Genomic DNA, 26909 nt, shown 5'->3' on the forward strand with positions numbered 1-26909 from the left:
GGAACATGATGAAGGGAATGAATAACAATCTTGCCCTTGCCAGAATTTTTCTTAAATAAAATATAATTACCTCCTTTCCCAGACATTGCTTTTATTCCTTCAGTAGCCAAAAAGTTAGATTCAGAACAATTATCTTTTTTTAATGCAGCTAAACCTAAGATGCAAAACAAAAACCCAAGTAAAATAAATGCAAGTGTCCTGGCAATAATTTTACAAAGAAAACCATAAAACTCAAAAAGTCAAGACAAGTACATAAAGAGTACAGACAAATCAAATTATCTATAGTCCATTATTTCAAACCACCTTGTTATAAAACATACATTGATTATGGTAATCTTTACAGATAGGACTAATATCAAAAGGCACTGAAGAGCAACTTTAATTAAAAGTGCCCAGAGCATCATGTGCATCCGTGTCCCCACGCTGAAAAATGGCAGTGGGGGCACTTTAACCAAAGCTCATTCTATGAGCTTTAGTTAAAGCACCTCCACTGCCATTTTTCAGCATGGGGATGCTGATATGTGACACTGGAGTCTGCTGGAACACAGTAATTAACACAGTCCAGCAGATTCAATTAATTGAGTCTGCTCCAATGCGCTATAATTACGGTGTGTTGGAGCAGCCTCCCTGAACGTGTATAGGCACTCTAATATTTTGAACACAAAACTGGTAAAATGAGAATTTCAAGGTCCTATTCCTGACTGTTGTTACCTTCCTATATGACCACTGACAAGCCACAACTTCTCTCTGCTCCTGCACTCCCTCTTTCCAACTGCCTGTACAGAGACTCATGATTATAGTTATAGGATGACTGATACATTAATTTCACCATAAATAGTAACAGTGTTCTACATTCAGCCAATTTATGGTGCCATAAAATGGCAAACCAGCCACAAAGATATTCCACAAAATATGTGGAACTTTGTGGTTCATTTGTATAGCACCATAAATTGAACATGGAGCATCCTCATGCTAAGGCTGAACACTTGTAACAGGGTGTAAATTTCCTCGGATCCCAATCGCACCACTATTTTAACACCTGCCAGGGCCTAAATCACAAGACTGAGGATTCTCATTTACTATCTGTAAAGGGCTTAGAATTTTGAGATTCAAGAAATACAAGGCCACAATATCTTTAAAGTGGCTTTTAGTAATAAACTAATTTAACATTAATGTTAAGGCATTGACACTTTAAAATGCCCCAAAGCAGTCAAGCTATATCACATAACCAAAATGTCTGATATACAGTCATTCACATTGCTTAATATAAATGTAAAACTACAAGTGAACAAAAACAAAACACACAAACCCTCTAAAAATCTCAAAGCCCTCCAATTTGTTTTAGCACTCAACTAGTTTTTTTTCTATTTGCACTGTTAACACAGTAACCACAAATTGTTAACGCCATTGTTTCTACCTATGCACATTTTATAAATATGACTAAACTCTATGAAAAATAATAATACATTATTATTTGTAAAGAGCAATGTCTCATTCTTGAAAATAATGAAAATAATACTAATTTAATTTATGAACTAATTTTCCTACTTAAGTCTAGGATTCATTGGCAAACCATTTCCTACCTATAAGCGATTTTATTCAATTATCAGGCAAAAACAAACCTTTCCAGCTAATTCTGCCTTCATGAAAAGCACCTACAAAGTTTACTTATTTTTAATTAACTATATTTATTGACTTAGTCTGGCTGTTAAATTATTTGTTACTAGTCTGTGAATTTATTCTAGTCTATTGTATTCTCTTCTGTGATGTTTTATACTTCAGGCATAAGAATATCAGATCAATAAGAGCAGTGATGACTGCTGAAAGATTTTTCCTCAGAATGGGCAATAAAATTACTGTTATTGATTAAACCTTATGAACAATTTGAAAAGCTAATGATTCTCAAGTACAAATATCAAAGTAGATTTTTTTTAAATCTATACTGAAAAATAGAGGTGATGTTTTACAGAGGTCTATCAAAGATAATTGAAAATGTTCTAATTATTTTTCATGGTCTGTAACACAAGCAATATGCTACTAGTTAAGAAATTTAATTTGGTAATGCAATAAATGTTAGAGAAGAAAATCTCTGTATTTGTAGCTTTTTTCCCTCCCATTCTAGCCTGTGAATCAGCCAAGCATATAAAGTTTAATGTGTCTTTTAGCTCAAAGAATGCCTTACAATGGCAGCTCACTACATACTGCTTGATCATGTGGGCCCTGCTAGGTACATGATGCATAACCTACTCTGATTTTTTCCTAAAGCAAATGTCAAGTGTTTGGATTCATAAAGACAGCTAGGCACAGCTGTGTCATAAGAGAGAGTTTGATGAACCTATCACATATGCACTGACTCTGACAAAAACAATCCTTTACCCTTTCTTTCAAAATATTTTCAAATAAAGCCCAGCTCAGCCTTAACAAGTTATCTTGTTTCTCAATATTCTGAGAGGACTGAACAGACACAATTTAAGAATGTTTAATAGAAAGATATCAACAGGGCTACTCACTGAACAACCTTCCTATTTAATTAACTAAAAATAAGCATCCTATGAAAAGAATCAGCTTTCAAAAAAGCATGGATATTATGAGAATTGTCTGTATATGGATAGTTAGGCTGCTAAGTTTTAAAATAATCAGAAACTTGGAGAATTTGACATGTTTCCCAACCAGGCAATTTTAGCCATGTAAATTATACTAAGGAAGCATTGGATCCACTTAGGCTTTATCATACCTGAAAACAGGCAACTCAACCAGAAGAGAGATTCACACAGCCTAGGAGACCTGTACAGCGAACAGGGAGAGTTATGCACCTTGGCTCCAAACAAGGAAACTCTTAGAGCTAGCTAAGAGGAAGCACAAAACATGGGAATACTAATATGCCATGGCTTTTGCCTCATGGCCAATCAGCAACAGGGCCACCAGGGCCCCTCAGCCAGTCAGCAGTGGAGGTAAATACCACAGAATATTTAAAACCATAGTTTTAGCTCCCAGCCAATCAGGAGTGAGTGGCAGCATTGCTGGGGCCCCTCCACAGCAGGGGAGGGGGGTGTGTGGCAGAAAAAGCCATGTTAAAGGAGCTGTTGTGCAGCATACTTCTGGTGCAATGTAGGGGAGTGGGGAAGAGTGCCCTCAGGCTAGGGAGAGCCAGAAACTCAAGTCTTCACTTCTTGGGTGCTCTAACCACTAACTACCACAAAAGGTGAGCAGGATCCTCCCCCAGCATCCCCTCTGTCTTAGTTTTCAAGTGACAGTGGCCACTGGTGCTGCCTGTGTGTGTTTTTATTCAGTGCTGTCAGCATAGGCTAGACGAACTCCAAGGACACCTACTACATGGGCCCCTTTAGGACTTAGGAAGGAGGTTAGACGCTTCCTCAACTCTGATCTGGATAGCAACAAAAGCTAGGTATCCAGCTGCTCCTTACAGAGTGCATGCATATGCCCTTAAAAGCTTAGGTTTAGGTGCTTAGGAATCTTCTCAAGTCAAAATATAGGTTCTGAACAAGTTTAAATACCTACAGAATTTTGTGGCCACTGGAACAGGGTGGGAGCTAGATCACTTTGTGATTTCGGTACCTACTTTCCATATATATCCTACACAGACACTTAATTTATCAATTTGGATCTGACCTTAAATACCCCATTTCTAACATAACAAACAGACCACATTTTTGAAGGGTTAAATGCCATGTATGAAGTGTAGATTCAATTATGTTTGACTGTCAGAGTACATGTGGTTACACATGTACATGAAAGCAAGAGAGACAAGTGAAGGGCCCCTCTAGATGTCCAAGCAAAGGCATGATAGGATCTACTGAATGATCCACATAATTGTGCCTCCTGCCATGACACACGTACATGGCAGGAGGCATGCCTGTGGGATCCAGCATCAGATCCTAGTAGGCCTTATTGCTGGTGTACTGGGATCCGGGGCTCATCAATTATAGGACTCCCAGTCATGGAGGCTACACATACAAATTAAAGCTAGATTAGAAACCAGCTATAAAGTTAACATGCGTTTTCCAGCTCTAACCTTATAGCTGAATGGACCTTTTTATGCTGCAATAGTTAAATTTTCATATGTATACAATATAAATTAATTGTACAACTAACCCACTAATTGCATAATACATGTAACATGTACTGGAGGCCTGCATTATGCAGGTAATTCTAAATCACTGCCAAAAAAGCTACCTTTCATCATTCCATCTTGCAGTCAATACATACTATGCTGCATGTTACAGTAAAAATGATATTTTTGAGGTTTTTAATAAACTTGTTGGGAATGTATTTATCCCTCCACCTATAAACCTGTGCTGTCTCATGCTCAGTCCACCTAGGCAGGCCTCAAGAGAAAGAAAGAAAATAATGAATGAACACATTGACTGACATGAGTTAACTCAGCATTTCCCAACTGGTGTGCTATGACATTCTGGGCTGGAGCTACAGCCCCTGCCTGGCTGGAGCCATGCCCCCCCCGTTGCTGCTCCAGACAGACAGACGGGGAGCGCGGCTCAAGCCCAAAATGCTGTCCAACTAGCCGCCACCCCACCCCATCAGCATCCAGCTGACTGTGTGCCCCTCTTGCCCCCGGCAGTGCTTTTTTATTTAGGTAAGAGTGCCATGGGGCAAAAAAGGTTGGGAAACACTGAGTTAACTAACCACAACTAGAATCTATTTGTGCATGTTAGACCCTGAATAATATTCCTTAGGCCTTAGAGTTTGAAATCTAAACAGAAAAGCAAGAATGAGGATAAAATTAGTCTTGGGTTCCAAATGGGAAAAACTTGAGACACAAAGATTAAGTGATGTGCCTACCTTCAGGATTATTTACATAATACTGGAGGAAGTGTAAAACAATGTGACATACCTGTCTTCTAATGTACTGATGACAAAAAAATAGCATCTTATGATAATGATGTTATGTGGCCTGATCCAAAGAGGCACAGTGGCTACAGTTTTTAGGTACTAGCAGATACTAAGTTCTCATCACTGCTAACTTCAATTACAAAAATATATTATTAGTATATTTCCTTCCATTTTATTCATTGCAAGAAGATGAACTGACTCCAAACAAGCATTTTAACATCAGGATATGCAGGATCTCTGTCTAACTTTTGGAAACTATAATACAGTCAGATATGCTACTGGTAATACATACCAGTATTCACCTTAGAAGTTATCCGTGTTACATCGATTTTCTTGGATTTGACCAAAGGTGAAGACCGTGTGGAAGGACTTCTTACAGGATTCTTCTTGTGATCTGAAGCTTTACTTATTTTAGAAAGGGGTGCAAAGATGCCTGTGGACATTTTAAGAAACAAAATATGAATCGCTATTACCATGCAGTATAGAATGCAGAGTAGCAGTAATTAGAAAGTTTTTGCTGTATTACTTACTATGTGGCCCTGAACGAACATAATTTGGGGTCTACCACCTAACTCAAGGAGGTGGCTAGCCAATTTTGCAGGCAGATCACAGGGCCAGCTGCCAGTTTTGTGGGTGCTCTCCCCCTACCTCTGACTGGCTAGGGGCCCCACTGGTCCCACCCTCTGCTGCTGATTGGTTGAGAGGGCTGTCCATCATGAGGCCCTACCCCTGATTGAAGAGGGGTGGGGCTGCACAACAGGCTGCCCTCTCAACCAATCAGTGGTGTGTGCAGCTCTTGCCTGCTAACCTTCATGCCAGCAGGTCCCTTTGTGCTGGGTTCCATAGTTGGGAGGACTACTGGCTCCCACTGGGGAGCCAGCCAGCATTTATATTTTTAGTAATTTTTTTTTGGAGGAGGGGGGTTTCCCCTACAGATTTCATCCAATTTTGCAATTTCTGCGAAATCCGCAAAATCACAATTTGAGTAGGTCCCTAGACATAAAATTTTTAGTACATCTTCAAAGGGCAAGCAGATAGATGTATATACCCAATCAAGTGCTCAAAAAAGGCCACAATAAAATGCTAATTAAAAGCTGACAAAAATTATAAAAGAAGCACCTAATATAGCAAAGAAGGGAGGCTTGGGGACTTGCACTGGGAAGAAATTTTAAGAAAAGTATGGCAGAAAGCAAGATAGATTTGCAGCTTATAACCTAATTAAAACTAGAGCTGTAAAGTGTAAGCTTTCATAAGAAGGCTCACTTCATCAGATGTTGTGAAAGGACAGTAGGAAGCAGAACTGCTATATATCTGATCGAGTTAGTCAACAAGGTGAATATCTACCCTGCCTCTTCCCTGACTGATCTCTTTAAGAAAAGTATATCAGAATGAATGCCACAAAAGAAAATTTTAAGAAAGGCAGGCAAAGCAAGAAATGAAAGAAAGCTAAACACAAAGACAATATAGCTGTAAGAAAAGAAAATACCTTAATAAAAAGTGGCTGCAAAATTAGAAGAATAGTACACTAGAGTTTTGTAAGTCATCAGAAATGCTTTCTTTTAAAGAAGTTTGATGTTAAAAAAAAAAGAGTTAGGAAGAGTTAAATTAAGAATTGATTAATTTTAATTATCCACCAAAAGAGGGTGGACATTCTTATAAGTTTTTTTTTTAAATTAATGTTTCAAATGGTCTAAATCACCAAAAGAAAGCATTACCACATTTTGTTGCACACTTGAAATACTGGATTTTTCCAACACTTCCATTGTTCTTTCCTTCTGGTTCATCCAGTTCTATGCCAGCCCACTGTCCACTGGCAAATTCTGTTGTACCACAAAATCTTAATGTACCAACCTAAAGAAAAGAATAAACCAACATCAAATGACTTTGTGAATAGTAACCATTTAAAACAGACAAAGTATTTACTATGAAAGATGACTAAGTCATCTCAAGACCATTAAGCAGTACACAAAGAAATGTGAACATGACAATCTCCTTTGAAAAGACATCAGTTTCCTTCAAGCTAATACATGCAAATACATCCTTCAAGCTAATTTTGCAAGATAATACATTTCTTAAGCAGTAAAAGATAGAACTAATTCATCTGAGTTTAAAAAACAGTGGCCATTTTCACGCAAGTTAAGAATCAAATTCAGTAAGCAGAACATTAGATTATAACACCAGTTCAGTAATACATTTCATCATGAGCTGAAATGTAAGCAGGTTTTCCTCTCTTTGACTTCAATGAGACCATTCACCTGTACAGGATTAGGAACAAAATCAAGTATCCAGGTGAATTGGACTTGCATGTAGATACATGAATCATATTCATACTGGCCTGAAACTTCAAAAGTTTTAAAAAAAGAAGTCCATGCCCATTATTCCTTCCTTAGGATGGCAAAAACAAGGACTTACTTTTGTTTTCAAAAAGTATATTTAGATACTGCTTTAAAATATATAATCAGGAACACCTGGACTGATTTTCTTTATTTTGCAAGTGGGCCCCTTCTGATCTCAGCTGTGCATTAAAATGTCACAGATTTGAAATGAAGACAGAAGTTGTGGAATCATTAACAAAGACTGCCCTCTCTCTTCAGAATCCCAGACACTGGATTCAAGTGTAACTGATGTTGTAGCTGTGATGGTCCCAAAAAGTTATAGGAGGCAAAGATTTCTTAGGGTGGGATTTTTTATTGGACCAAGTGTATAGCGGGGATAGAATTAGACAAGCTTTTGAATGCAAGACATTCTTCTTCAGATCTGACCAGAACAAGAGACCCTTACTTCTTTCATTGGATTCAAATCACTTTTACATTTTGTTTTTTTAGGTAAATTAAATAAACACCCTCTTCCTGCAATTGCTCCCCTTTCAGTCCCCTTTGCAGCTTTGATTGTGCCAGTTCACCCATTAATATACTATTAGAATGCATTTTGGCCTTAGGAAGAAGGATTAATATTAAAAAATTCCAACAGGCATGCTTCTTCAAATGCAAGGCTAAATGTGAAAGTGTTAGCCCACATAAGATATCAAGAGTACTAATGAAATACCAAATGAAGTTAGAGTTCTGTCCATTCTTTAAATTTCAAAAAATGACTGACTAGAAAAAGCATTGATATCCTTTTTGCTACAAAATTTACACTAACTTGCATCTAAAATATCAGCTCACTGGTATTTTCTTTTTTTCATTATGCAGTGATTTATAGCTAACTAAACTTTCATATATTCATTAATTACTCTGTCAGAAGAAATGGTTTCTTGTATGTGTTTTGGTTAGAATTAATTGTGTATTACCAGCAACTATACCTTTCTGACCTCATTTCAGCAATATGTTGAATGCAAATTTATAATTGAAAGCTGCTGTACACCCTTGAGGAAAAACCACTTTGAAATGAATCATTAGCATTATAAATCTGAATATACAAAAATTAGAAAAAATAGTATATGCAAATACTGTTATCAGCAATACACAAATATCCAAATATCGAATTATGCTAACATAAATAGCTGCCTGGACAACCGGCACAAATGTACTGACAATTTTTTTTGTTAAAAAATATAATCAAATTATTTCAAAGTTCTCACTATCCAAAGCAAAGAAAAATGCATGTATTTTGTGACCGCAGTAGTATAAACATAACTTTCCAAAGTTATTTGGGTAACTATGGCATGGTGGTTAAAAAAAAACAACATGAAAGTTTTTTAACTTTGAGGTAGAGCTAGAATAAAAATATTTGCATCTGTCCCTATACCCCAGCAAGATTTCATTGGAGATTTCAGCTTCATTGTACCAATGAAAGTTAGTTACTAAAGGCTAAACAGAATTAAGAGCACCTTTAAATCCTTTCTGGAAATAGTAACTAAATTAACCCTACAAAGCATACAGCCGCTCAATTTAAAGTGTAGCAACTCAAAATTGTGCAACTGATAATAATAAGTTCTCTCAAGGTCCTTGGTTCACCTTGTACCCACAAAATACATTGGAAAGACTAGATCTCACACATTTATTTCAATGATCTGTTAAGGAGAATTTGCAGATGCAAAATAGAGACGTTTCCCTGTCAACAACTGCTTTACAAAATGAAAATGTTCCACTAACACATAAGCATTCAGTTTATCATAAAAGGATTTCCCTTTGCTTTAAATAGGGAAAGTATCTTCATATTTCTACTGCCATCCACATTCCCTACTTTTCATAAATGTTATACCTATAGTTGAGAAATGTAGAGAAGTTATTTAGGCAGTTTCAGTTTCATCCTTGTACCTTCTGTCCTGCAATGATAACACGATCTCCCAGTTTCAGTCCAAGTGACATAAGCATGGCTTTGCCAGTGACATGATCGTAGTTTGGAAGCATGGCCTTGGAGATGTCACATGATAAAGGCACTGCATCCAACAGCATTTGTTTGATTTCTTTTGCGCTGGCTGCTGCATCTGCCATCTCCAATGGCATATCCACTGGATCAGGAACCACATCTGCTGGAATCTGGCCTTTGTCATTCTAGGATAAAATAGCAGAGGAAAAGGAAGGGGTTGTGGAGAGGGAGGCATAAGTTTTAAAAGTTAATATTAACACAATGCAAATCCTGGCTGTGAAAAATTTCATTAGCATTTCTTTGAAATGGTTCAGCTCTTTTCCCTCCCTTTTTCTCAAGTAAACAGTGGCTAAAATTATCCGTTGCCTGAATTTAGGTATCTGTTTCTATAATTATGGCATTTTATTTTCAAAAATGCTGAGCCCTACAGTTTTCACAGACTAACACAGCTAGCTATGTCATCTGGCCCCTGTGGCTCCCCACAAATATGGAAACTTGGCAGTTGGAGAGCAGCGGCAATTAACACTGTCACCACTCCCTTCCCACCAAATTGCCAAGCCCCAGCCAGGCCCCACACAACTGGACTGGGCCTCAGCCAGGCCAGCTGTGTGCAGAGGAGTCTGGCCCACAGACAGGATCCAGCTCATGGACCAACCCAGAGCTGCCCTTCTGGCCTGTAGAGCCAAAAGGCCGGGCACCATTGGACTAAGAGCATGTACAAGTAGGGTTACCATATTTCCCGTTTCAAAAAAGAGGACGGGGGGCAGTGGGGGGAGGAAATATGACTGAGGTGGAGGTTAGTGGTCATATGCCCATGCCCTGCCCCCACTCTCAAGCCACAGCCCCCCCAACCCTGCTGCAGCTTCTCACTCCTAATCTGCAGCCCCCCTGTCCCTGCTGATACCCCTCACTCTCAGGCCACAGCCCAACCCCCAGCCCTACTGCTGCCTCTCACTCTGAACCAGCAGTCCCCTGCCCCCAGCCCTGCCAGTAACCCTTATTCCCAACCCGCAGCCCCCTGCCCTCCCTAGCCCTACTGCCCATGCAGCTCCCTGCTGCCCCTGAAGAACTCCTCCCCCTCCTCCCTACTCTGCTGCAGCCCCAGCACTGACAGGCAGCTGCCCCCCTTGCACACTGATCCACAGATACAAACACCCCAGACAGTCCCAAGCCCTGACCCTCCAAACCCCACCCCTGACAGAGTTGCATGCCTGCAGCTGCTGGGATGCACACAGATGACCCAGACTCCAATCACCTTCCCCCCACTCTCCCCAGCCCCAAGCAGCTCCTTGCTGGGGCAAGCCAGGAAGTGCTGGGAATGTGGAGGCAGCAAAATCCTAAACGGAGATGGGAGGACCCAAAAAAAGGACATGTCTGGAAAACCCTGGATATATGGTAACCCTAGAATAAGTGCTCACCACATCCTTAAAAAAAGGTCTAACCATAGATTTAGGAACCTGACCTAGACATCAGATTTAAGAATTCTGGCCATTAACATGAACATAACGTTAATTTTAGAGGTATCTTTAGGAATAAAAACTTTCCTCGGTGTAAAATTAGAGAGCAATAATAAATGATTTTTTGGTGATATTCATGCTAATTGCAAGATACAATTATACTGGTACTCATCACATGTATGCAGCACAAGGAGAATAAAATACATGAAACAAAAAATTTTTTTAAAAGGGTGAGGTGTAGTAAAAAAAAAAAAGGTATAACATTATTCACTGGAAAAAATCCCTGTCTATGGAATTCCTTATACCACTCCTACAGTTTTATAGCCCTCTCAAGCTCAGCCCCAGAAAAAAGATAGCTCTAATTCTATTCGTTAAGTCCTCTGTTCTGCCACAAATGTCAGGGAGACATGGCCTATCCAGGTATGGACACACTGCACCACATAGCAGCAATGTGCATTTATGGCCACCTACCACGTAAGCTATCCAGGGACAGTTGCACATTCAAACAATTTAAATAACCAATTTCAGTACTGGGTTTCCAAACATTTTCTTGTCTTCTTTGTTTTATATTATTTTAAACTTATGTATTAGCAATGTTGTTTTGCTGCACTTTGGCACTGCTTGAGGAAGACCAAAAAAGATAAACTGCAAGCTGACTAATGAAGCATAGAAATTAATGAAGCCATCTTTGTTTTTCAAACCTACTGCATCAATTTTACACACATTATGATGTCTGACCAAAGTTCTATTAAAAACACACTGAAAGAACATATAATTTAGTTGGTTTCAAAAATAAGAATTACATTTGGAAAAAAAATCCTTGGGGCCAATTTTAAGAAAAAATGGTTAAGAGGTCTTAGTTACCATATTTTACTATCCTCCTAAAAACACAAAAGAGGACTTTTTTTTTCTTTTTCAAATTTTGCAACCTAGTAATCTAATATACATGCATATTTTAAAGCAAAAAGTGCTCCTCCCTCCCTCTGCCCACCCACACACAAAGGCATTTGATTGAGGCAAACTATAGTATTTTACGGTAGTGCTGGAGTGATATTGTAGCCATGACAGTCCTGGAAATATATATTTAAAAAGAGGCAAGATTTTTGTGGGTGATAGCATTTGTTGTACCAGCTCTGTGAAGAAGAGTATCCTATACCCAAAAACTTGTCTACATGTCTCCCAACAATATAGTCAGTCCAATAAAAGATATCATCTACAAAAAATCCTTGCATACTATATTTTAAAGAACTTCTGCTTAAATTTACATTATGAATGAGTGACAAAATAGATAATAACAATGTTCTGAAAGAGAGTAAATCATCACTGGCACATAGTCTCTCCATGTCTCCTTAATATTTGCTGAGTAAAAGATATGATTCTAAGGGATTAGATAGCTCATGGAATTAATAATGGGAGGCATATCATATTTCCTTACATAGAACATGCACCACCCCCCAAAACATCAGCTGCCCAAAACTGGGGTGCATGTATTTAGCAGGCAAACTGATTATCTGACTGGGATAGAAGCACCCTACTTTGAGTCCTCCTCCTCAGTACAGCAACTGTTACATTACTAGTCAAGTAGCTGAAGGAGTCAATTGCCTCAATGGCTCACTGTTCTTTATTCCAGAGATTAACAAACTTCTCTCCTTTTTAAGGGTCATGAGGTTCCACTAAATGAAGCTAACCCTTTTCTATTTGTTAACTGCTCCCAGTTTCTCTCCTCCTATTTCAAGAGTTTTGAAGACTCTTTAGCCCTTTTCAAATCACAGGCCTGGAAACACCAGTTTTCAGCAATGACTAGGGTTTCAGCTTTAGTTAAACAGGAAAGGGAGGAGCACGAGTCACCTGAAGATTAGGCTCTGTCCCTACCCTACGCAGCCATAAAAAAAAACTTGTTTTTTCCCCCGTTCATTCTGCCTTTCAAAAACAATGATTTGGATGAGGGGGTGAAGACCTCACTGGCCAAGCTCACAGATGACACCAAGTTATGGGGAAGCATAGTTACACTTGAAGATAAGCTACAGATACAGGTGGATCTAGACAGGCTAGCAAGTTGAGCACGTCAGAACCAGATGAAGTTTAATGTTGAGAAATGTAAAGTGCTCGACCTGGGGGTGAACAATCCCCAGCACACCTACAGGCTTGGCAAAGGCAACCTGACCAACACTATGAATGAAAGCAAGCTGGGGGTAATAACAGACCACAACATGAATATGAGCCAGCAATGTGACTCTGCTGCCAGCAGGGCAAATAATACTCTGGCATGCATCAATCAATGCATCTCCAGCAAGACCAAGGAGGAGATTCTTCTGTTCTACTCGGCACTGGTCAGACCCCAAATGAAGTACTACATCCAGTTCTGGGCACCACACTTTAACAAGAACATGATACAACTTGAGAGAGTCCAGAAGAGGGCCACCTATATGATTAGAGGCTTGCATGGCAAGCCATACGAGGAAAGGCTGAGAGACCTGGGACTCTTCAGCTTGAAAAAGAGAAGGCTGAGAGGGGACTTGGTAGCATTTTACTGCTATGTCAGGGAAGTGCATCAGGGGCTCGGTGAACAACTATTCACCAGGGCACCCTTGCAGAGAACCAGGAGTAATGGCCACAAACTCCTGGAAACAGTTTCAGGCTCAACTTTAGGAAAAACTTCTTGACAGTCAGGGTGTCCAGACTGTGGAATAAGCTCCCTCCAGAGGTGGTGCAATCATCTACCCTGGAAATCTTCAAGAGGTAACTGGATAGTCATCTTGCTGGGGTCACCTGACCCCACCTGTCTTTCCTGCTTGGTGCAGGTGGGCTGAACCCGATGATCTTCCGAGTCCCTTCCAGACCCTTACAATCTATAAATCTATGAAGGGTGTGCATTATATTCTGGGGCATGTTGTACTCAAGAACATATGGTATTATAGAACACTTAATCAGTAGCAATGGCTTTCAGTCACTACCAGTCTTCATCAGATCTGAAATGCTGAATTGAGACCCTGCCTGCACTACATTTTTAAATAGGAATGCAACTAGATAATTTGCTTGGCTTTAAATATGACTTGAGCCTATAGTCAATGACACAGGGCTATGATTCGGTTAGTATCCAGGACAGCTAACAATGCTTCACCATTTTCAGTGGCTAAGGCTGACATGTAGGAGATGTGGTCAATTAGATTACAGGTTTGTTGGCTTTTTCCAATAGTGTGGTATGACATCCCAAAATACATGGAAAAAATTGCTAGTGGTATGAGATTCCCACCTAGATCTTCCTATGGTAAAGAGTACAAATAGTATTTTGATACTATGCAAGGTAGACATTAGTATGATTGTTGTAACTGAATATGAAATCAGAAATCCTGTGAACTTGATTTAGCTATGTTTGTTCTAAACAAATGCAGATTTTTGTTATTAGATATTGAAATGGAAGCAACATTGTTCTCAACCTCATTACACTCAAGACACCTTTCAGGAAATGCCAGCTCCTGACTTTCACTAATGTTTTCGCTCATTATGGAAAAGTAGTAGAGCAATTCTTCTCTTGCAAAGAATTCTGAAAGGCCCCAACAGAACTGAATGTCTTTGACATTATGGATTCCTGTTGGAAGTCCCTGGGTTTACCTTGTGAATCACGTGTAGATGTTTGCATACCTAAAAGCACTAATATTGTGCTTCACCTTTAAAAGGATCTCATAGCACCTGAGGATACAACAGCACCCTGGCTCAAAAATCACATATCTAGATGTTAGTAGGTAGGGACCCATTTTGTGAGGCCTTATACAAACACAAAGTAAAACGATAGTTTCTATCCTAGAACTAGATTAATAGACACAGTTGTGCTTTTAGTATGGATGAACTTATGAAGAGGCACCATGTCAGAAAAATGGTGATCGTTTTAAATTGGTTTCTACTGACTATCCAATCTAAACACATGTACCAAGGACTGACAGGGCATGAAGACTGAAATCACACTACTAGTCTTCAGATAAACAAACAATATAGAGGTAAATGCTTCTATAAATGTTACAACTCAAATGAAAAACATGGAGAGACAAATGTAGCCAGGGAGGCCTCATTTTACAGCAGCAAATGTGGAACATCAACTGTAAGGAACACACGTAAAGAGTTGATGGATATTGTGATAGAAGCCCTCCTGGAATCTGAAAAGTGATTTAAAAAATAGTATGGTACCATCTTCATTTCACCTCTTTGATAGCATGGTCCAGATACATCCATAATTTACTAGGACCTATTATTTTCAGCAGAATAACAGCTGTAAGAGGAAAATTGCCAACAACCCATAGAAAATCATATGCTATAGATAGGTGCAACTAAAACTGCTGCTTTGCCCCCAGAAAACTCTGGGATCCTAAAACAATAGAATGAAAGCATGAAGACAAACAGGGTATTAACTTCAGTCTATATACTAATAAGTATGGACTTATTCTAATTTTCAAAGGAATCAACTAAAATCTTATACTTAAGCAAGTGGTTCTCGACCAGAGTGCTAAGACGGCACATCTACACATGCACATTTACTGCACAGTAACCTAAAATTACTGTACAATACAGGCACACATCTATGTGCATGCCCATACTGTACAGTAACTATGGTGACTTGCCATCTTGGGCATAAATTTGATGCCTGCATGATGTAAGTATCAAATTTACACCTGATAAGTTACTGCGCAGTAACGCACATGTAGACACCTTACTGCACAGTAACACTATGTGTGGACTGACTTTGGACTAACTTTAGTCCCAAGTTAGACCATACACAGCATTAATCCACGTGTAGACACCAACCTATTCCCACTTACTGTGCAGTAAATTTAATGTAACGTAACTGCATGTGTAGATGCACGCAGAGATAATCAGATAGGCACAGGCTTAGGTTTGTCCCTACCTGAACAATTCGCTACTCTCACTATCTGGCCTCTCTGCAAGGAGGTAAGCACTGTAATATATATATATTTTAAATTGGGTGCCACTCAATTCACAAAAGTTATGAAGGGGTGCCTCCAAAAGAGCCAGTGACTTACACATTTCCTTAACTCCAGATCTTTTCCTTAGTAAATTGAATCACTAGCCCTAGGTTTATTTCCTTCAAAGCAAAATCAGTTAGGGCTCTGTCTAAACTGATTAAGATAGAATTGGATCTTGACATGGAAATCTAGGCTTGGATGCACAAAGCCTTGATGCAATACTTTCTCTGTAAAATATGATTCATGGTGAGGATTTTCTTATTTCTCAGACATTACCATGCAGTATAATACATTTTTCCCTCATCAAAAACATGAATGGCCTCTACAGTTTTTGGCTAATTTTCTCAAGTCATATTCTGAATTAACTAACTTTCATCCTTAAGGATTCAAGCAATCTCTAACATCTTACCCTGAAGGCAGGATTTGCTCCATGTTCCAGTAAACACTTGACAGCTCCTGTGCACAGATTAAATGCAGCAATATGCAAAGCTGTTCCAAAATCAAAGTCACTGCAGGTGGCATCCACATCTGCAATTAAACATCACAAGCAAGAGAAAAGAAGTGTCCGAACATTTCATTTTACATGTCCTTTAACAGCAACTTAAATTTTACATTTATCTTAAACTTTATATATAACACTATTATCCATAAACCAAATGCTGATAAAAGGTGATTTTGTGTAACTTACCAGTCTTAATTCTAGCTGTATACTTATGCATAGACTACCTTATTTCCAGCCTAGTTTATTTCCAGGCATTTTATAGTCCTGATAACTACTAAAAGTTAAACTGCTGATACCTAGGATGCTCAATCATATGTGCTAAGTAACAAAAACTACTGTACATTTGCGTATGAGTTAATAAGTTTATGTCTACATTTCTATTTTTATTGATTGTTCATGCATTTAAACTTTAAAATATTTTTTTACTATTATCTATTTCCACTTTTGAGATGATAATTTCATCCATAACTTTCAATGTTTACATTATTCTTGGTATAGTGGTAGCATAAGTGAAACTAACTGTGAGAATACAGTTGGGACTAAAAAAAAAAAAAAAAGTGATGGCAGAAGAGTCCTATATTGACAGTTAGGAGAATCAAGTGTTATGTTCCACTATACAACTGATATCTAATAGGACAAGTTCTCCCCTAGACACCCCAATGCAGTTCAAGTTCTGATAGAGTGCTTACTTTCTAGGGAATAGAAAGGAATTCTGGAAGACAGGGTCAATTATGAACATGGAAACTAGCTGAGAATTCCAGATGATTTCACAAGCACTTCCATACAGCTTTTGTAGGACTTCCAGTCATTACTAACTACAGAACTGTGTAATGCCGAGGCACAAAGTCACTTAGTGTCTACTAACTGGCTTCACCGACCCCACTAAAGATGGAATAAAAGAAAGAGTGTTTCTCAAGAATGTATACTCTCCCTTTTGATGAACTCAAAAGTATATGTTACAAATAATTTATATTTATTCTCATGATAAGAAAATAAATTTGTCAGTACATGTAAACTATAGTGCATCTATCAAACAGAGATGAGGAATGCACTCTGCATTTAACAGATTTGAGGAGTATCAAATTTTGAACAAGATCTTGCTGATAGTGCCAAATCTCATTTTGTTTGGTTTTTTAAGCTCGATTAACTCATATATCATAACTGATTCCATTTGTAAATGCATACAAGCCACTAACATATAAGCTTCAGAAGAATATTACTAGTATAATGTACAAAACAATCCATATACAATGTGGTAAGGAGGCAGGCAGCTGCTGTAGCTCCAACCTTGACCACAGGTTGGAGAGGATGCTGTGGGGGAGTGGAGGGAAACAAAGAAGGTGGTGGGGGCAGGCAGGAGAGGGAGCCAGGCAAGGAAAGGCCAAGAAACAGGCAGGGCAAGGAGCAGCGGTCAAGCTACTTGATGCTCCTACCACCTGCTACCCTGCCACTCTCTTCCCCACTGCAGCAGTGTGAGGGAAGAATTTAAGATGACTCCCCATTATTTAAATTTTATACGTTGAAAATTATAACAAATTTATCAAATTTCCCATGCATAAAATCTAATTATTAAGGGGTCAACTTAAATTCAAAGTTGTCTTGGATTCAGATAAATACAATATATAAATAAGGATCTGAAAAGAAACAGCAACCTGATTCTTATGGGCTAATCTGCCTGATAAGGTCTTCTTCCAAGTGCCAAAGGTATACTTCCTGTTAACTCAAAGCTCTGGAGGCATGAAAACAACTAACATGAACTAAGTCAGAGCAGAATGGTTTTAATTTCCTTTTTTTTTTTTTTTTACATTTCAAAATGATCATATTGGCTGCTGGCAGATGTGGGGGGAAAAAACAAATGGTGCTTTACTTTGAACTCAGCATGCTCCTGCGCTGAGACCAGCACTCGCCCAAAAGAAGCAGCATGTTAGCTGCACCCAGCTTTCCCAACGTCTGTACAGATCAGGCACTTCAGTGCCAATTTTTTGGTGTTTTTACCTAATAGCTGATTGAATCAGCCTTCAATAAAAGTGCCAAAAAATCCTACTGAAGCGCCTGATGTATACAGAGATGTTACAAAGCTGGGTCAAAGTAATGTGTTGCTGTTTCTGGTAAAGCGTGATTTGTTTGTTTTTTTCCATGTCTGTCAGCACCCATTGTTCTTAGACTGTGTATGTTAATCACCTACGTGTGAATGGTTAGTATGGCATATCTAGATCAATTTTTCTTTGAAGATTTGGCAAAACATTGCCCTTTCTTGAGACAACCAGACAGGAAGAGAGGTGAACAACAAAATGGAAAGTAAGACATCTGTTTTAAAAAGGCATTCTGCTGCTGAAAGTCATGGTGACTGAAAAATTACTATTGAAACACAACGCTAACTGTACTAAGTGGCTGTAGTTTGTTCCCAGCTATCACAGAATCATAGAAGTAGGTCGGAAGGGACCTTGTAGATCTTCAAGTCTGACCCCCTACCTGGGCAGGAGAAAAAAACTGGCCTCAAATGATCCCAGCTAGGTAGGCTATGAACTACTCTGTGTTGTCCCTAATACGTGGGGTGTGGACAGTGCATTAGGACAGAGTACACTAAGATTTGAATATTAGGGAAAAGTCCTGACTTGCCCCTTAAGTAGAGAGAATGAGAGAGGTAAAACACCTACATCACAAGGGATTCAGGGTTTTGCCTTTTATCTGCATCTCTACTTATAAAAGCCTGCTAATGGTCCACTTGCCAAAGAGCAAAAAGCTGCTGTTTAAAGTTTAGCAAACTGCTTTCCTTCTTACCTGCTTCTTCCCTTCTGAGCCCACCTCCCATCCATCAGGGCACTTCAGAAACCCTGAGAGTCTGCAAACAGAATGATTACGCCTGTTTCTCTATTTCATTATATCAGCCAGACTTAGAGTTAGGTAAGGTGAAGCTACACTGCCTTTTTCTTCACCCCATTCCCAAATTCTCTATTAATTTATTTATGAAGTATTTAATCCCTTCCTGATCCCTCGTCTTTAAAAAATGCAGCTATTTGGCATGCACAATAGCACTCAGATTCAGTTCACAGAAAATGGGCCAATAAGGCAAATGAAAGAGAATAAGACATTGTAATCCTTTACAGAGGGTAATAGCACCTTTCAGCTATACTAAACACAATCCCATTGACTCAATGTATGATAAAAACTGGCATTTAACTTTGCATACCTTTTGGCTTTGCGTTTTTCAAAATGATACTAATGAGCTCCGGAACATCAAAGTAGGCAGCATAATGCAAAGCATTCATATTTGTCCAACGGCTACGCAAACTGATATCTGCACCCAGATCAATAAGTTGAGAAGCAAATTTCACAGCAGTCTCAACATCACCTGTAAAGCAGAGTTTTAAAAAATTTAATATAGGGTTATAAATACCAAGATATCATACAAAACACACCTGAAACCCTTCATTTCCCAAATTAAAGCTACATGAGGTGAGACGTTTCCAGGATTAGGCAGGATAAGAATCATTGCCTTCTATCTTGTAACACATAAGTTAAGGGCTGGATTCTCCCTTCTGCTAAATTCACTTTGTGCTGCCTACACTGCAGCTGTGCCACCTAGGCTAGGGACAGACATTCAAAATGCCAGAGCCTGAATTGATTCAATCTTTGCAGGTTAGCCTAACCTGCAAAGACTGAACCACTTTGCATGTGAATAGACATTCACTTTTGACTCCAGAAATGCAGGCACATGCCTGCAGTGGCTCAGGCCAGAAGCCAGGGGGCACTAAAGCGACCCCTTGACTGGAGAGAAGCTGTGCAGGGGGGGATGACTGGCTGGTGTTTAAACCCCACCCTGGCCTGCAGGGAACCCAGCTGGGGTCTGCCTGGAGGGGGAGGGGGGAAAAACAGCCCATCAAGAGTCCGCAGCCCCTCCACCCCCACTCACTTGCTGCTCCAGTGGCAGAAGCAGGGGTGGGGCCAGAACTCGGTAGCCTGAGGGGAAGTGGGGGTTTAATCCCCGCACTGTAGGAGAAGGGGGCCAGTGTAGGCACCCAGAGCCGCAGCGGCCAGATGCCAGTAGCCTGAGGGGAAGGAGAAGGTTATTCCCCTCAGTGCAGGCAGCAGCAGCAAGGGTCCTGACACAGCACCATAGGCTGAGTGCCTCCAAAGAGTGGCTAGCCAGCCACAGGGAGGGGGCAAGGAGGGAGCCAGTGACCTGGCTGCAGTGGAATGGGGAGCCAGGGCTGGTTACGGAGCGCAGCTCACCATTACCTCCCACTGAGGCAGCATGGCCTGGGCTGAGGCAGCCCCACGGGACAAAAGGCAGCGCCTGCCACCAGCCCCACACAGGGTCCTCAGTTTGCAAATGGGCTTGCAGCTACAGTGCAGTACCCCACCCAATCCCTCTCCCAGAGGTGACAGTGGAGTTAACTATAATGGAGGGTGGAGGTGAAGCATCTGTCACCCTCTGCCTGCTCGCAGAGGCGCTGGGCACTTGCGGCAACCTGCCACAGGCCAGGGGCGTGGGCAGCAGCAGGGGGAGGCAATGGACTGCCGCAGCCCAGCCCGGTCCCACGGCTCAGGGGCATAAGCAGTGACAGGCCTGCAGCAAGCTGCCCTGAGTGCCCGGTGCTGCTGTGAGCAGGTGGTGGACGATAGGTGCCTCACCACCACAATGCTTTGTTTCACTGCCATACCTGGGAAAGAGAGGGGTGCACTGGCACGGGCCAGTAGCTGAATATGCCCCCGAGTCATGGCAACTCCTCCCCTCCCACTTCTGGTGGCATCAGCAGCATGGCAAACCAATTCAATCAAATATTTATTTTATTCATTATCAGCTAGCTACTTGTTTTATACGTGGCCACCACCTTTACCTGCATCTGAAATAACCTGTTATATTTATTTCCTTCTTAACTGGTAATGAATTCTATATCATTTCAGAGAAGCTCAGAAAGAACAGAATTATTCAGAAAAGTTAAAAACAAACACTAGAAAATTTAACTTAAAAGAACAGTTTTGTAATGGAAGCAAGGCTGTCCCAGGGAGGGGGGAGGAATGAATCAGGGCAACTGCCCCAGGCCCTGTGCTCTGGGGGGGTCCCACAGAGCTGGGAAGAGCAGCACGGCAACTCCATGCTGCCATCAGCTTCATGTCTAGCCAATCAGCACCCATGGCTGAATCCACCGCTGAATCCGGCGTGTCAGGCCACTCGCTACTCTTTCTTCCCTCCCCCCTCACCCAAATCCACCGCCAGCTTCCTCATGTTCAGGGACAGGGCCCCAAACAGGCTGATTTGCCCGAGGCCCCGCACCCTGATCAGGTCACCTCTGAATGGAAAATAGGAGCAGACAGCAAGATGAAACTAGGCTCCCTCTTCTCTAATTTCTCTGTTTCATTACTCACCAATACCATGAGCCCCAGATTTACAGGTATAATGTAAGAGAGTCATATCAGTCAGTCCATCTCTGTCATTCACACTGCAGCCTCTCTTAAGGATCTGCAGGAAAACAGCAGATTGCAATTTTCAATAATAATTCATTATAGAAGTCCTGCTTTCACACAGGTAGACTTCCAGATTTGTTGAGCTTGAAAAAGCAATTTGCCAAAATATATGCCACTATGTTCTACTAATATATAGTATATATATATGTATAGTCATTTGTACTAAATTATTAGTAACCTTCAGCAATTAAAATTTTAAAACTTTTCTTTATTATAACTAACTTAGTTTTAATGTGCTGCGAAGTTACTGTTCAAGCATCAGATGCAATGCAGCTCAGATGAATCTTACCAGTTTAAAAACTTACCGTATTTACTCAATTCCAAGACAATACCCTTGCTTCAGCCCCAGCAGGTTCCGTCCCTGCTCCTGTGGGGACAGAGCCTGCTGGCATTAAAGCAAAGGTAAGCAGCAAAGGGGTCTGGGGGGTACGGGGAAGGGAAGGGCAGGCAGGAGGGGCAGAGGCAGTAGAAGGGAAGATGTGGGGAAGAAGTGGCAGAAAGTCTGCAGCTGCATGAGGAGGCAGGCAGCAGGGGGGCAAATGATGGGGGAACAGGTGGCATACAGTAAGGTGTGGGGGGGCAAGGGGTAGAGGTCAAGTTGTTTGACCCCTCCCTGCCACCTTACTGACCTCCCACCCACCACTGCTTTCCCTGGTACAGCAGTGGGGGGGGTGGAATTAATTTAAGATAACTCCCCAAACAATTAGATTCTATACATGAAAAAAAAACTATAACCTTTTTTTTTTTTTAATTTCCACATATGAAATCTAATTATTGGGTGTCATCTTGGATTTAGGTAAATATTATACATTTCCCTTTCTCCCCATACTTTAATCATGTTGTTTCCCAATACAAAGGGCGAGTTTACAGTTCTACCACTGGGATATCTAAAATCCTATACTACCTGAAGAAACACAGGGAAAGAGGAATTTAGGGTTGGGATTTCCCAAAGCATCCAAGACTCTGAGAAACAAAAGTCACAACAGTAAATAAGAGTTCAGTTACCAAGTCACTTCGATATTTTTGAAAACCCCACCCTTAGAGGTATGAATCAGTTTTAATTTTGTTTCTCAGAATTTAAAAATTACTGTAAGTAGAAAACTGGAAGATAGGGGGCAGGGAGACTAAATTACAGATTGAAGAAAGTCCTACCATTTCTGTTACCACCCACTTCTGCTTTCGTTTTGTAATTTTCTTAAATAGATTTTTTGGTTTTCCTTATTCCATTAGACCTCTGACACAAAACAGCTGAAAGCACCTTCTACTGTACATAGTGCCTGTACAACTGGTACATTAACTATAAGCTGCAAGGCAGAGACATCTTGGACCTTGCCATCACTTTGCTCTTCAACAAATCTATTTCCAAACATTATCAACACTATAGCATTCTTTTATATTGAAACTACTTGGGATCCTTACCTCATTCCCAATGATATCAATGTTCTGCTGGACCTGTGGGACCCATTGCCTTAAGATGGCAAACAATTCAGAAACTGATGTTTTGGGGTCAAAAAGAATTTCTTGGCATGCCGCATCATTAGGATCAAAGAAGGAGAACTCTGTTTAAAAAAGTTGAATCATTACATGTAAATTTGGGTATTACATTTTTTAAACAACACATATGTTTTTCAAACTCTGAGGAAAGAAGTTGGTAAGACCTATCCCAGAATCAAAATTCAGGATCTCTAAAAAATTCAGCTTCTTCCTTAAGATCTTGACTTCTTTTTTCCTCACTTAAACTATGTTTACACTGTAGTAAAAACTATGATTCAGCAATCAGTATGCTTGTATTGATGCCTGTAAATTTAGGCAAGGACTTGCAGATGTTGGCAATGATTATGTTAATAGAAATCATCCTTGCTTCAAAGCTAGCCACAAAGTGCTAAATAAAGACTATACCTAAGAATAGATAAGTTGTTTGTTAACAATCAATTTCAGCAATGGAGGTTTTGCTTGGTTACTCCACATGCTGTTATCTATTTCTTTTCCTCTTCCTCCTCCTAAAAAACAAAACAAAAACCCCACTCTCACACTTATAAAAACATGCAGGAGAATGGAAATCAAGATAATTAAGGGCAAAAAAGAATTCACTGCTCAACTATTTTTCAGCACTGCTACACATTCATAAATCCTACTGAAATTGGTGGCAGCTGCAGATACTTAGCACCTTTGAAAATCAGGCCATCAATCACTACCTTCAAAAAGCATCTTCCTTTGTAGAACCTTAAACTTAATTATGCAACTTACACAGCTAAACTTACAAGCTGCACATGCATCTTCCCACACCATACAGACAGATTTGACATTTGTGGAAATTTTTCCCATCCTGAAAGAATCTAGCTATCCAAAATCCCTCATGTTATTATCATTTCCAGTGGGAATGAAAGCTAAATATACCTTGACAATGAAAATGGAAGTCATAGATCTTTTACCTCCATTATAGTTACCACAGAGCTGCTTTCAGAAAAGGATGAATGCATAACATCACTCTGCATCAATAGCAGATAGAGGATCCCTGTGATACTACTCAGAGTAAAAATAGGTCTCTGACTTCTGGAACAGCTCTGAGGCCACAACAAGAGGGGTTGAGATAGTAATACCCAGAGGTAGTGCACTGCTGCTCTCCTCAGTGTGAGAGCCATTGAGTTGAATCTAGGAATAAAACACAAAGAGTGCATACATCTATGTTCTAAAGGTTCTCTCATCATGTTTCCTTGACTTCCTAAAGCAGAAAGCAGGATGGTATCCTCACTGCCATTTCATAGATTCATAGATGTTAGGGTCAGAAGGGACCTCAATATATCAGAGTCCAACCCCCTGCATAGGCAGTAAAGTGTGCTGGGTTCAGATGACCCCAGCCAAATGCCTGTCTAATCTCCTCTTGAAGACCCCAGGATAGGGGAGAGCACCACCTCCCTTGGGAGCCCATTCCAGATTTTGGATACTCTTACTGTGAAGAAGTTCTTCCTAATGTCGACTCTAAATCTGCTCTCTGCTAGCTTATGACCATTATTTCTTGTAACTCCCAGAGGTGCCTTGGTGAGTAGAGACTCACCAATTCCCTTCCGCACCCCTATGATGAATTTATAGGCAGCCACAGGGTCAATCCTCAACCTTCTCTTGCAGAGGCTAAAGAGATCTAGGTGCCCTAGTCTCTCCTTGTAGGGCTTGGCCTGCAAGCTCTTAACCATATGAGTGGCCCTTCTCTGGACCCTCTCCAGGTTATCCACATCCCTCTTAAAGTGTGACACCCAAAACTGCACACAGTATTCCAACTGCAGTCTGACCAGCGCCTGATAGAGGGGAAGTATCACCTCCTTGGTTCTGTTTGTCATGCATCTGCTGATGCATGGTAAAGTGTAGTGAGATTTGCTGATGACTTCGTCACACTGATGACTCACGTTCATCTTGGAGTCCCCTAGGACTCCGAGATCCCTTTCTGCTTCTGTGCTGCAAAGCAGGTCATTTCCTAGGCAGTAGGTGTGCTGGACATTTTTCCTCCCTAGGTGCAGCACTTAGCATTTCTCCTTGTTAAATCGCATTCTATTGTTTTCTGCCCATTTGTCAAACCTGTCCAGGTCTGCCTGTAGTTGTTCCCTGCCCTCCGGTGTGTCCGCTTCTCCCAGCAGTTTTGTATCATCCACAAACTTGGGCAGAGTGCACTTCACTCCCTCATCCAAGTCACTGATGAAGACATTGAAGAGTACTGTTCCAAGGACCAAGCCCTGCAGGACTCCATTGCCCATGTCCTTCCAGGTGGATACCGACCCATCTACCACCACTCTCTGGGTACGACCCTCTAGCCAATTTGCCACCCACCGGACTGTGTAATCATCCAAGTCACAGTCTCTTAATTTGTTTACCAGTATGGGGTGGGATACTGTATCAAAGGCCTTCCTGAAGTCTAAGTAAATGATATCTACCCCTACTCCTGCATCCAGGTGTTTTGTAACCTGGTCATAAAAAGAGACTAAATTAGTCAGGCATGATCTACCTGCTATGAACCCATGCTGGTTTCCCCTCAGCATACTTTTTCTTGCTGGGCTCTCACATATATGAGCCTTAATCATCTTTTCAAAGACTTTACACCAAGGATGGAGGTGAGACTGACTGGCCTGTAGTTGCTTGGATCCTCCTTCCTCCCCTTCTTGAAAATAAGGACCACACTGGCCCTTTTCCAGTCCTCCGGGACCTGGCCCGTGCACCACAAGTGCTCAAATATTCTTGCTAGTGGCTGTGCAATGACATCAGCCAGTGCCTTCAGTACCCTCGGATGGAGCTCATCCAAGCCTGCCAACTTAGTCCAGAGTCACTTGGAAGGACTGGATGTGTTATCTCAGGGTGAATGCTTGGTAGTCTGGCATCCAGCTGTTGCATCTCTACAATCCTATTCTGAGACATGTCTTGCCCCTTGTTTAAGAAGACTGAGGCAAAGAACTCATTGAGGAGTTCAGCCTTGTCCCCCCTGTCTGTCACCAATTGCTTTTGCCCATTCAGTAGTGGTCCTATCCTGCCCTGGGCCTTTCTTTTACTCCCTATATATATTTCTTTATTTTGAATTCTGATTCACATCCAAGCTGTTAAGTCACTTGCTCCTTAACCCAAGCCACCTTGTGCTAGCAAATCAGATAGCTCAGATAAAGTATCAACTATATTTAGCTTCTTTCTAGGCCCAAGCAAATCTCATGATGAGAACTACAGTAGTTACTTAACTATAAGATGACCACAAAATAATTAGATTCTGCAGATGAAAAAATCTAGAAATCTGTTATAATTTTCCAGGTATAGAATCTAACTCTTGGAGGTTTGCCTTTAATTCATCTCCCTCCCACAGTTACAGCAGGGAAAATAAATCTTGAGGGGCTGGAATCAGGTGGCATCCTTGCCCTGTAGCAAGGAGACTTCTTCCCCATGCAACCTACCCCACTTCCCTTTACTGTCAGCCCCTGATTTCCCTGAGCACATGCAAGTGAGGAGCAAATCTGAAAACATTAACTTTGATACAAACATGCTTATAGTAATTTGTATATTACTTAGGGATGTGGACAACATGGAGAGGGTCCAGAGGAGGGCCACTCGCATGAGCAGGGGGCAGCAGGGCAGGCCCTATGAGGAGAGGATCAGAGACCTGAACCTGTTCAGCCTCCACAAGAGAAGGCTGAGGGTGGATCTAGTGGCCTGTTACAAACTTGTCGGAGGGGACCAGCAGGCACTGGGGGAGTCCCTGTTCCCCCGAGCACCACCAGGAGTGACTAGAAATAATGGTCACAAGCTGGCAGAGGGTAAATTCAGATTAGACATCAGGAGGTGCTACTTCACGGTCAG

General features: G+C 40.8%; 1 protein-coding gene across 1 annotated transcript in view; it reads right to left on the reverse strand.

The window, feature by feature from the left end:
* The window catches only part of CLIP4 (CAP-Gly domain containing linker protein family member 4), a 52647-nt gene that overhangs the window by 12828 nt on the left and 12910 nt on the right, over window positions 1–26909 (reverse strand). Inside the window, exons 4-11 of the mRNA XM_019548586.1 lie at window positions 23004–23143; window positions 21486–21579; window positions 19306–19467; window positions 16023–16141; window positions 9129–9365; window positions 6585–6720; window positions 5162–5302; window positions 71–154 (exon numbers count right to left, since the gene is read on the reverse strand). Of these exons, the coding sequence (XP_019404131.1) occupies window positions 71–154; window positions 5162–5302; window positions 6585–6720; window positions 9129–9365; window positions 16023–16141; window positions 19306–19467; window positions 21486–21579; window positions 23004–23143 (1113 nt within the window). The remainder of the gene's footprint in view (window positions 1–70; window positions 155–5161; window positions 5303–6584; window positions 6721–9128; window positions 9366–16022; window positions 16142–19305; window positions 19468–21485; window positions 21580–23003; window positions 23144–26909) is intronic.

Source organism: Crocodylus porosus, unplaced genomic scaffold (assembly GCF_001723895.1).
Source record: "Crocodylus porosus isolate Cpor-Errol unplaced genomic scaffold, CroPor_comp1, whole genome shotgun sequence".
NCBI classification, from domain to species: Eukaryota; Metazoa; Chordata; order Crocodylia; family Crocodylidae; genus Crocodylus; species Crocodylus porosus.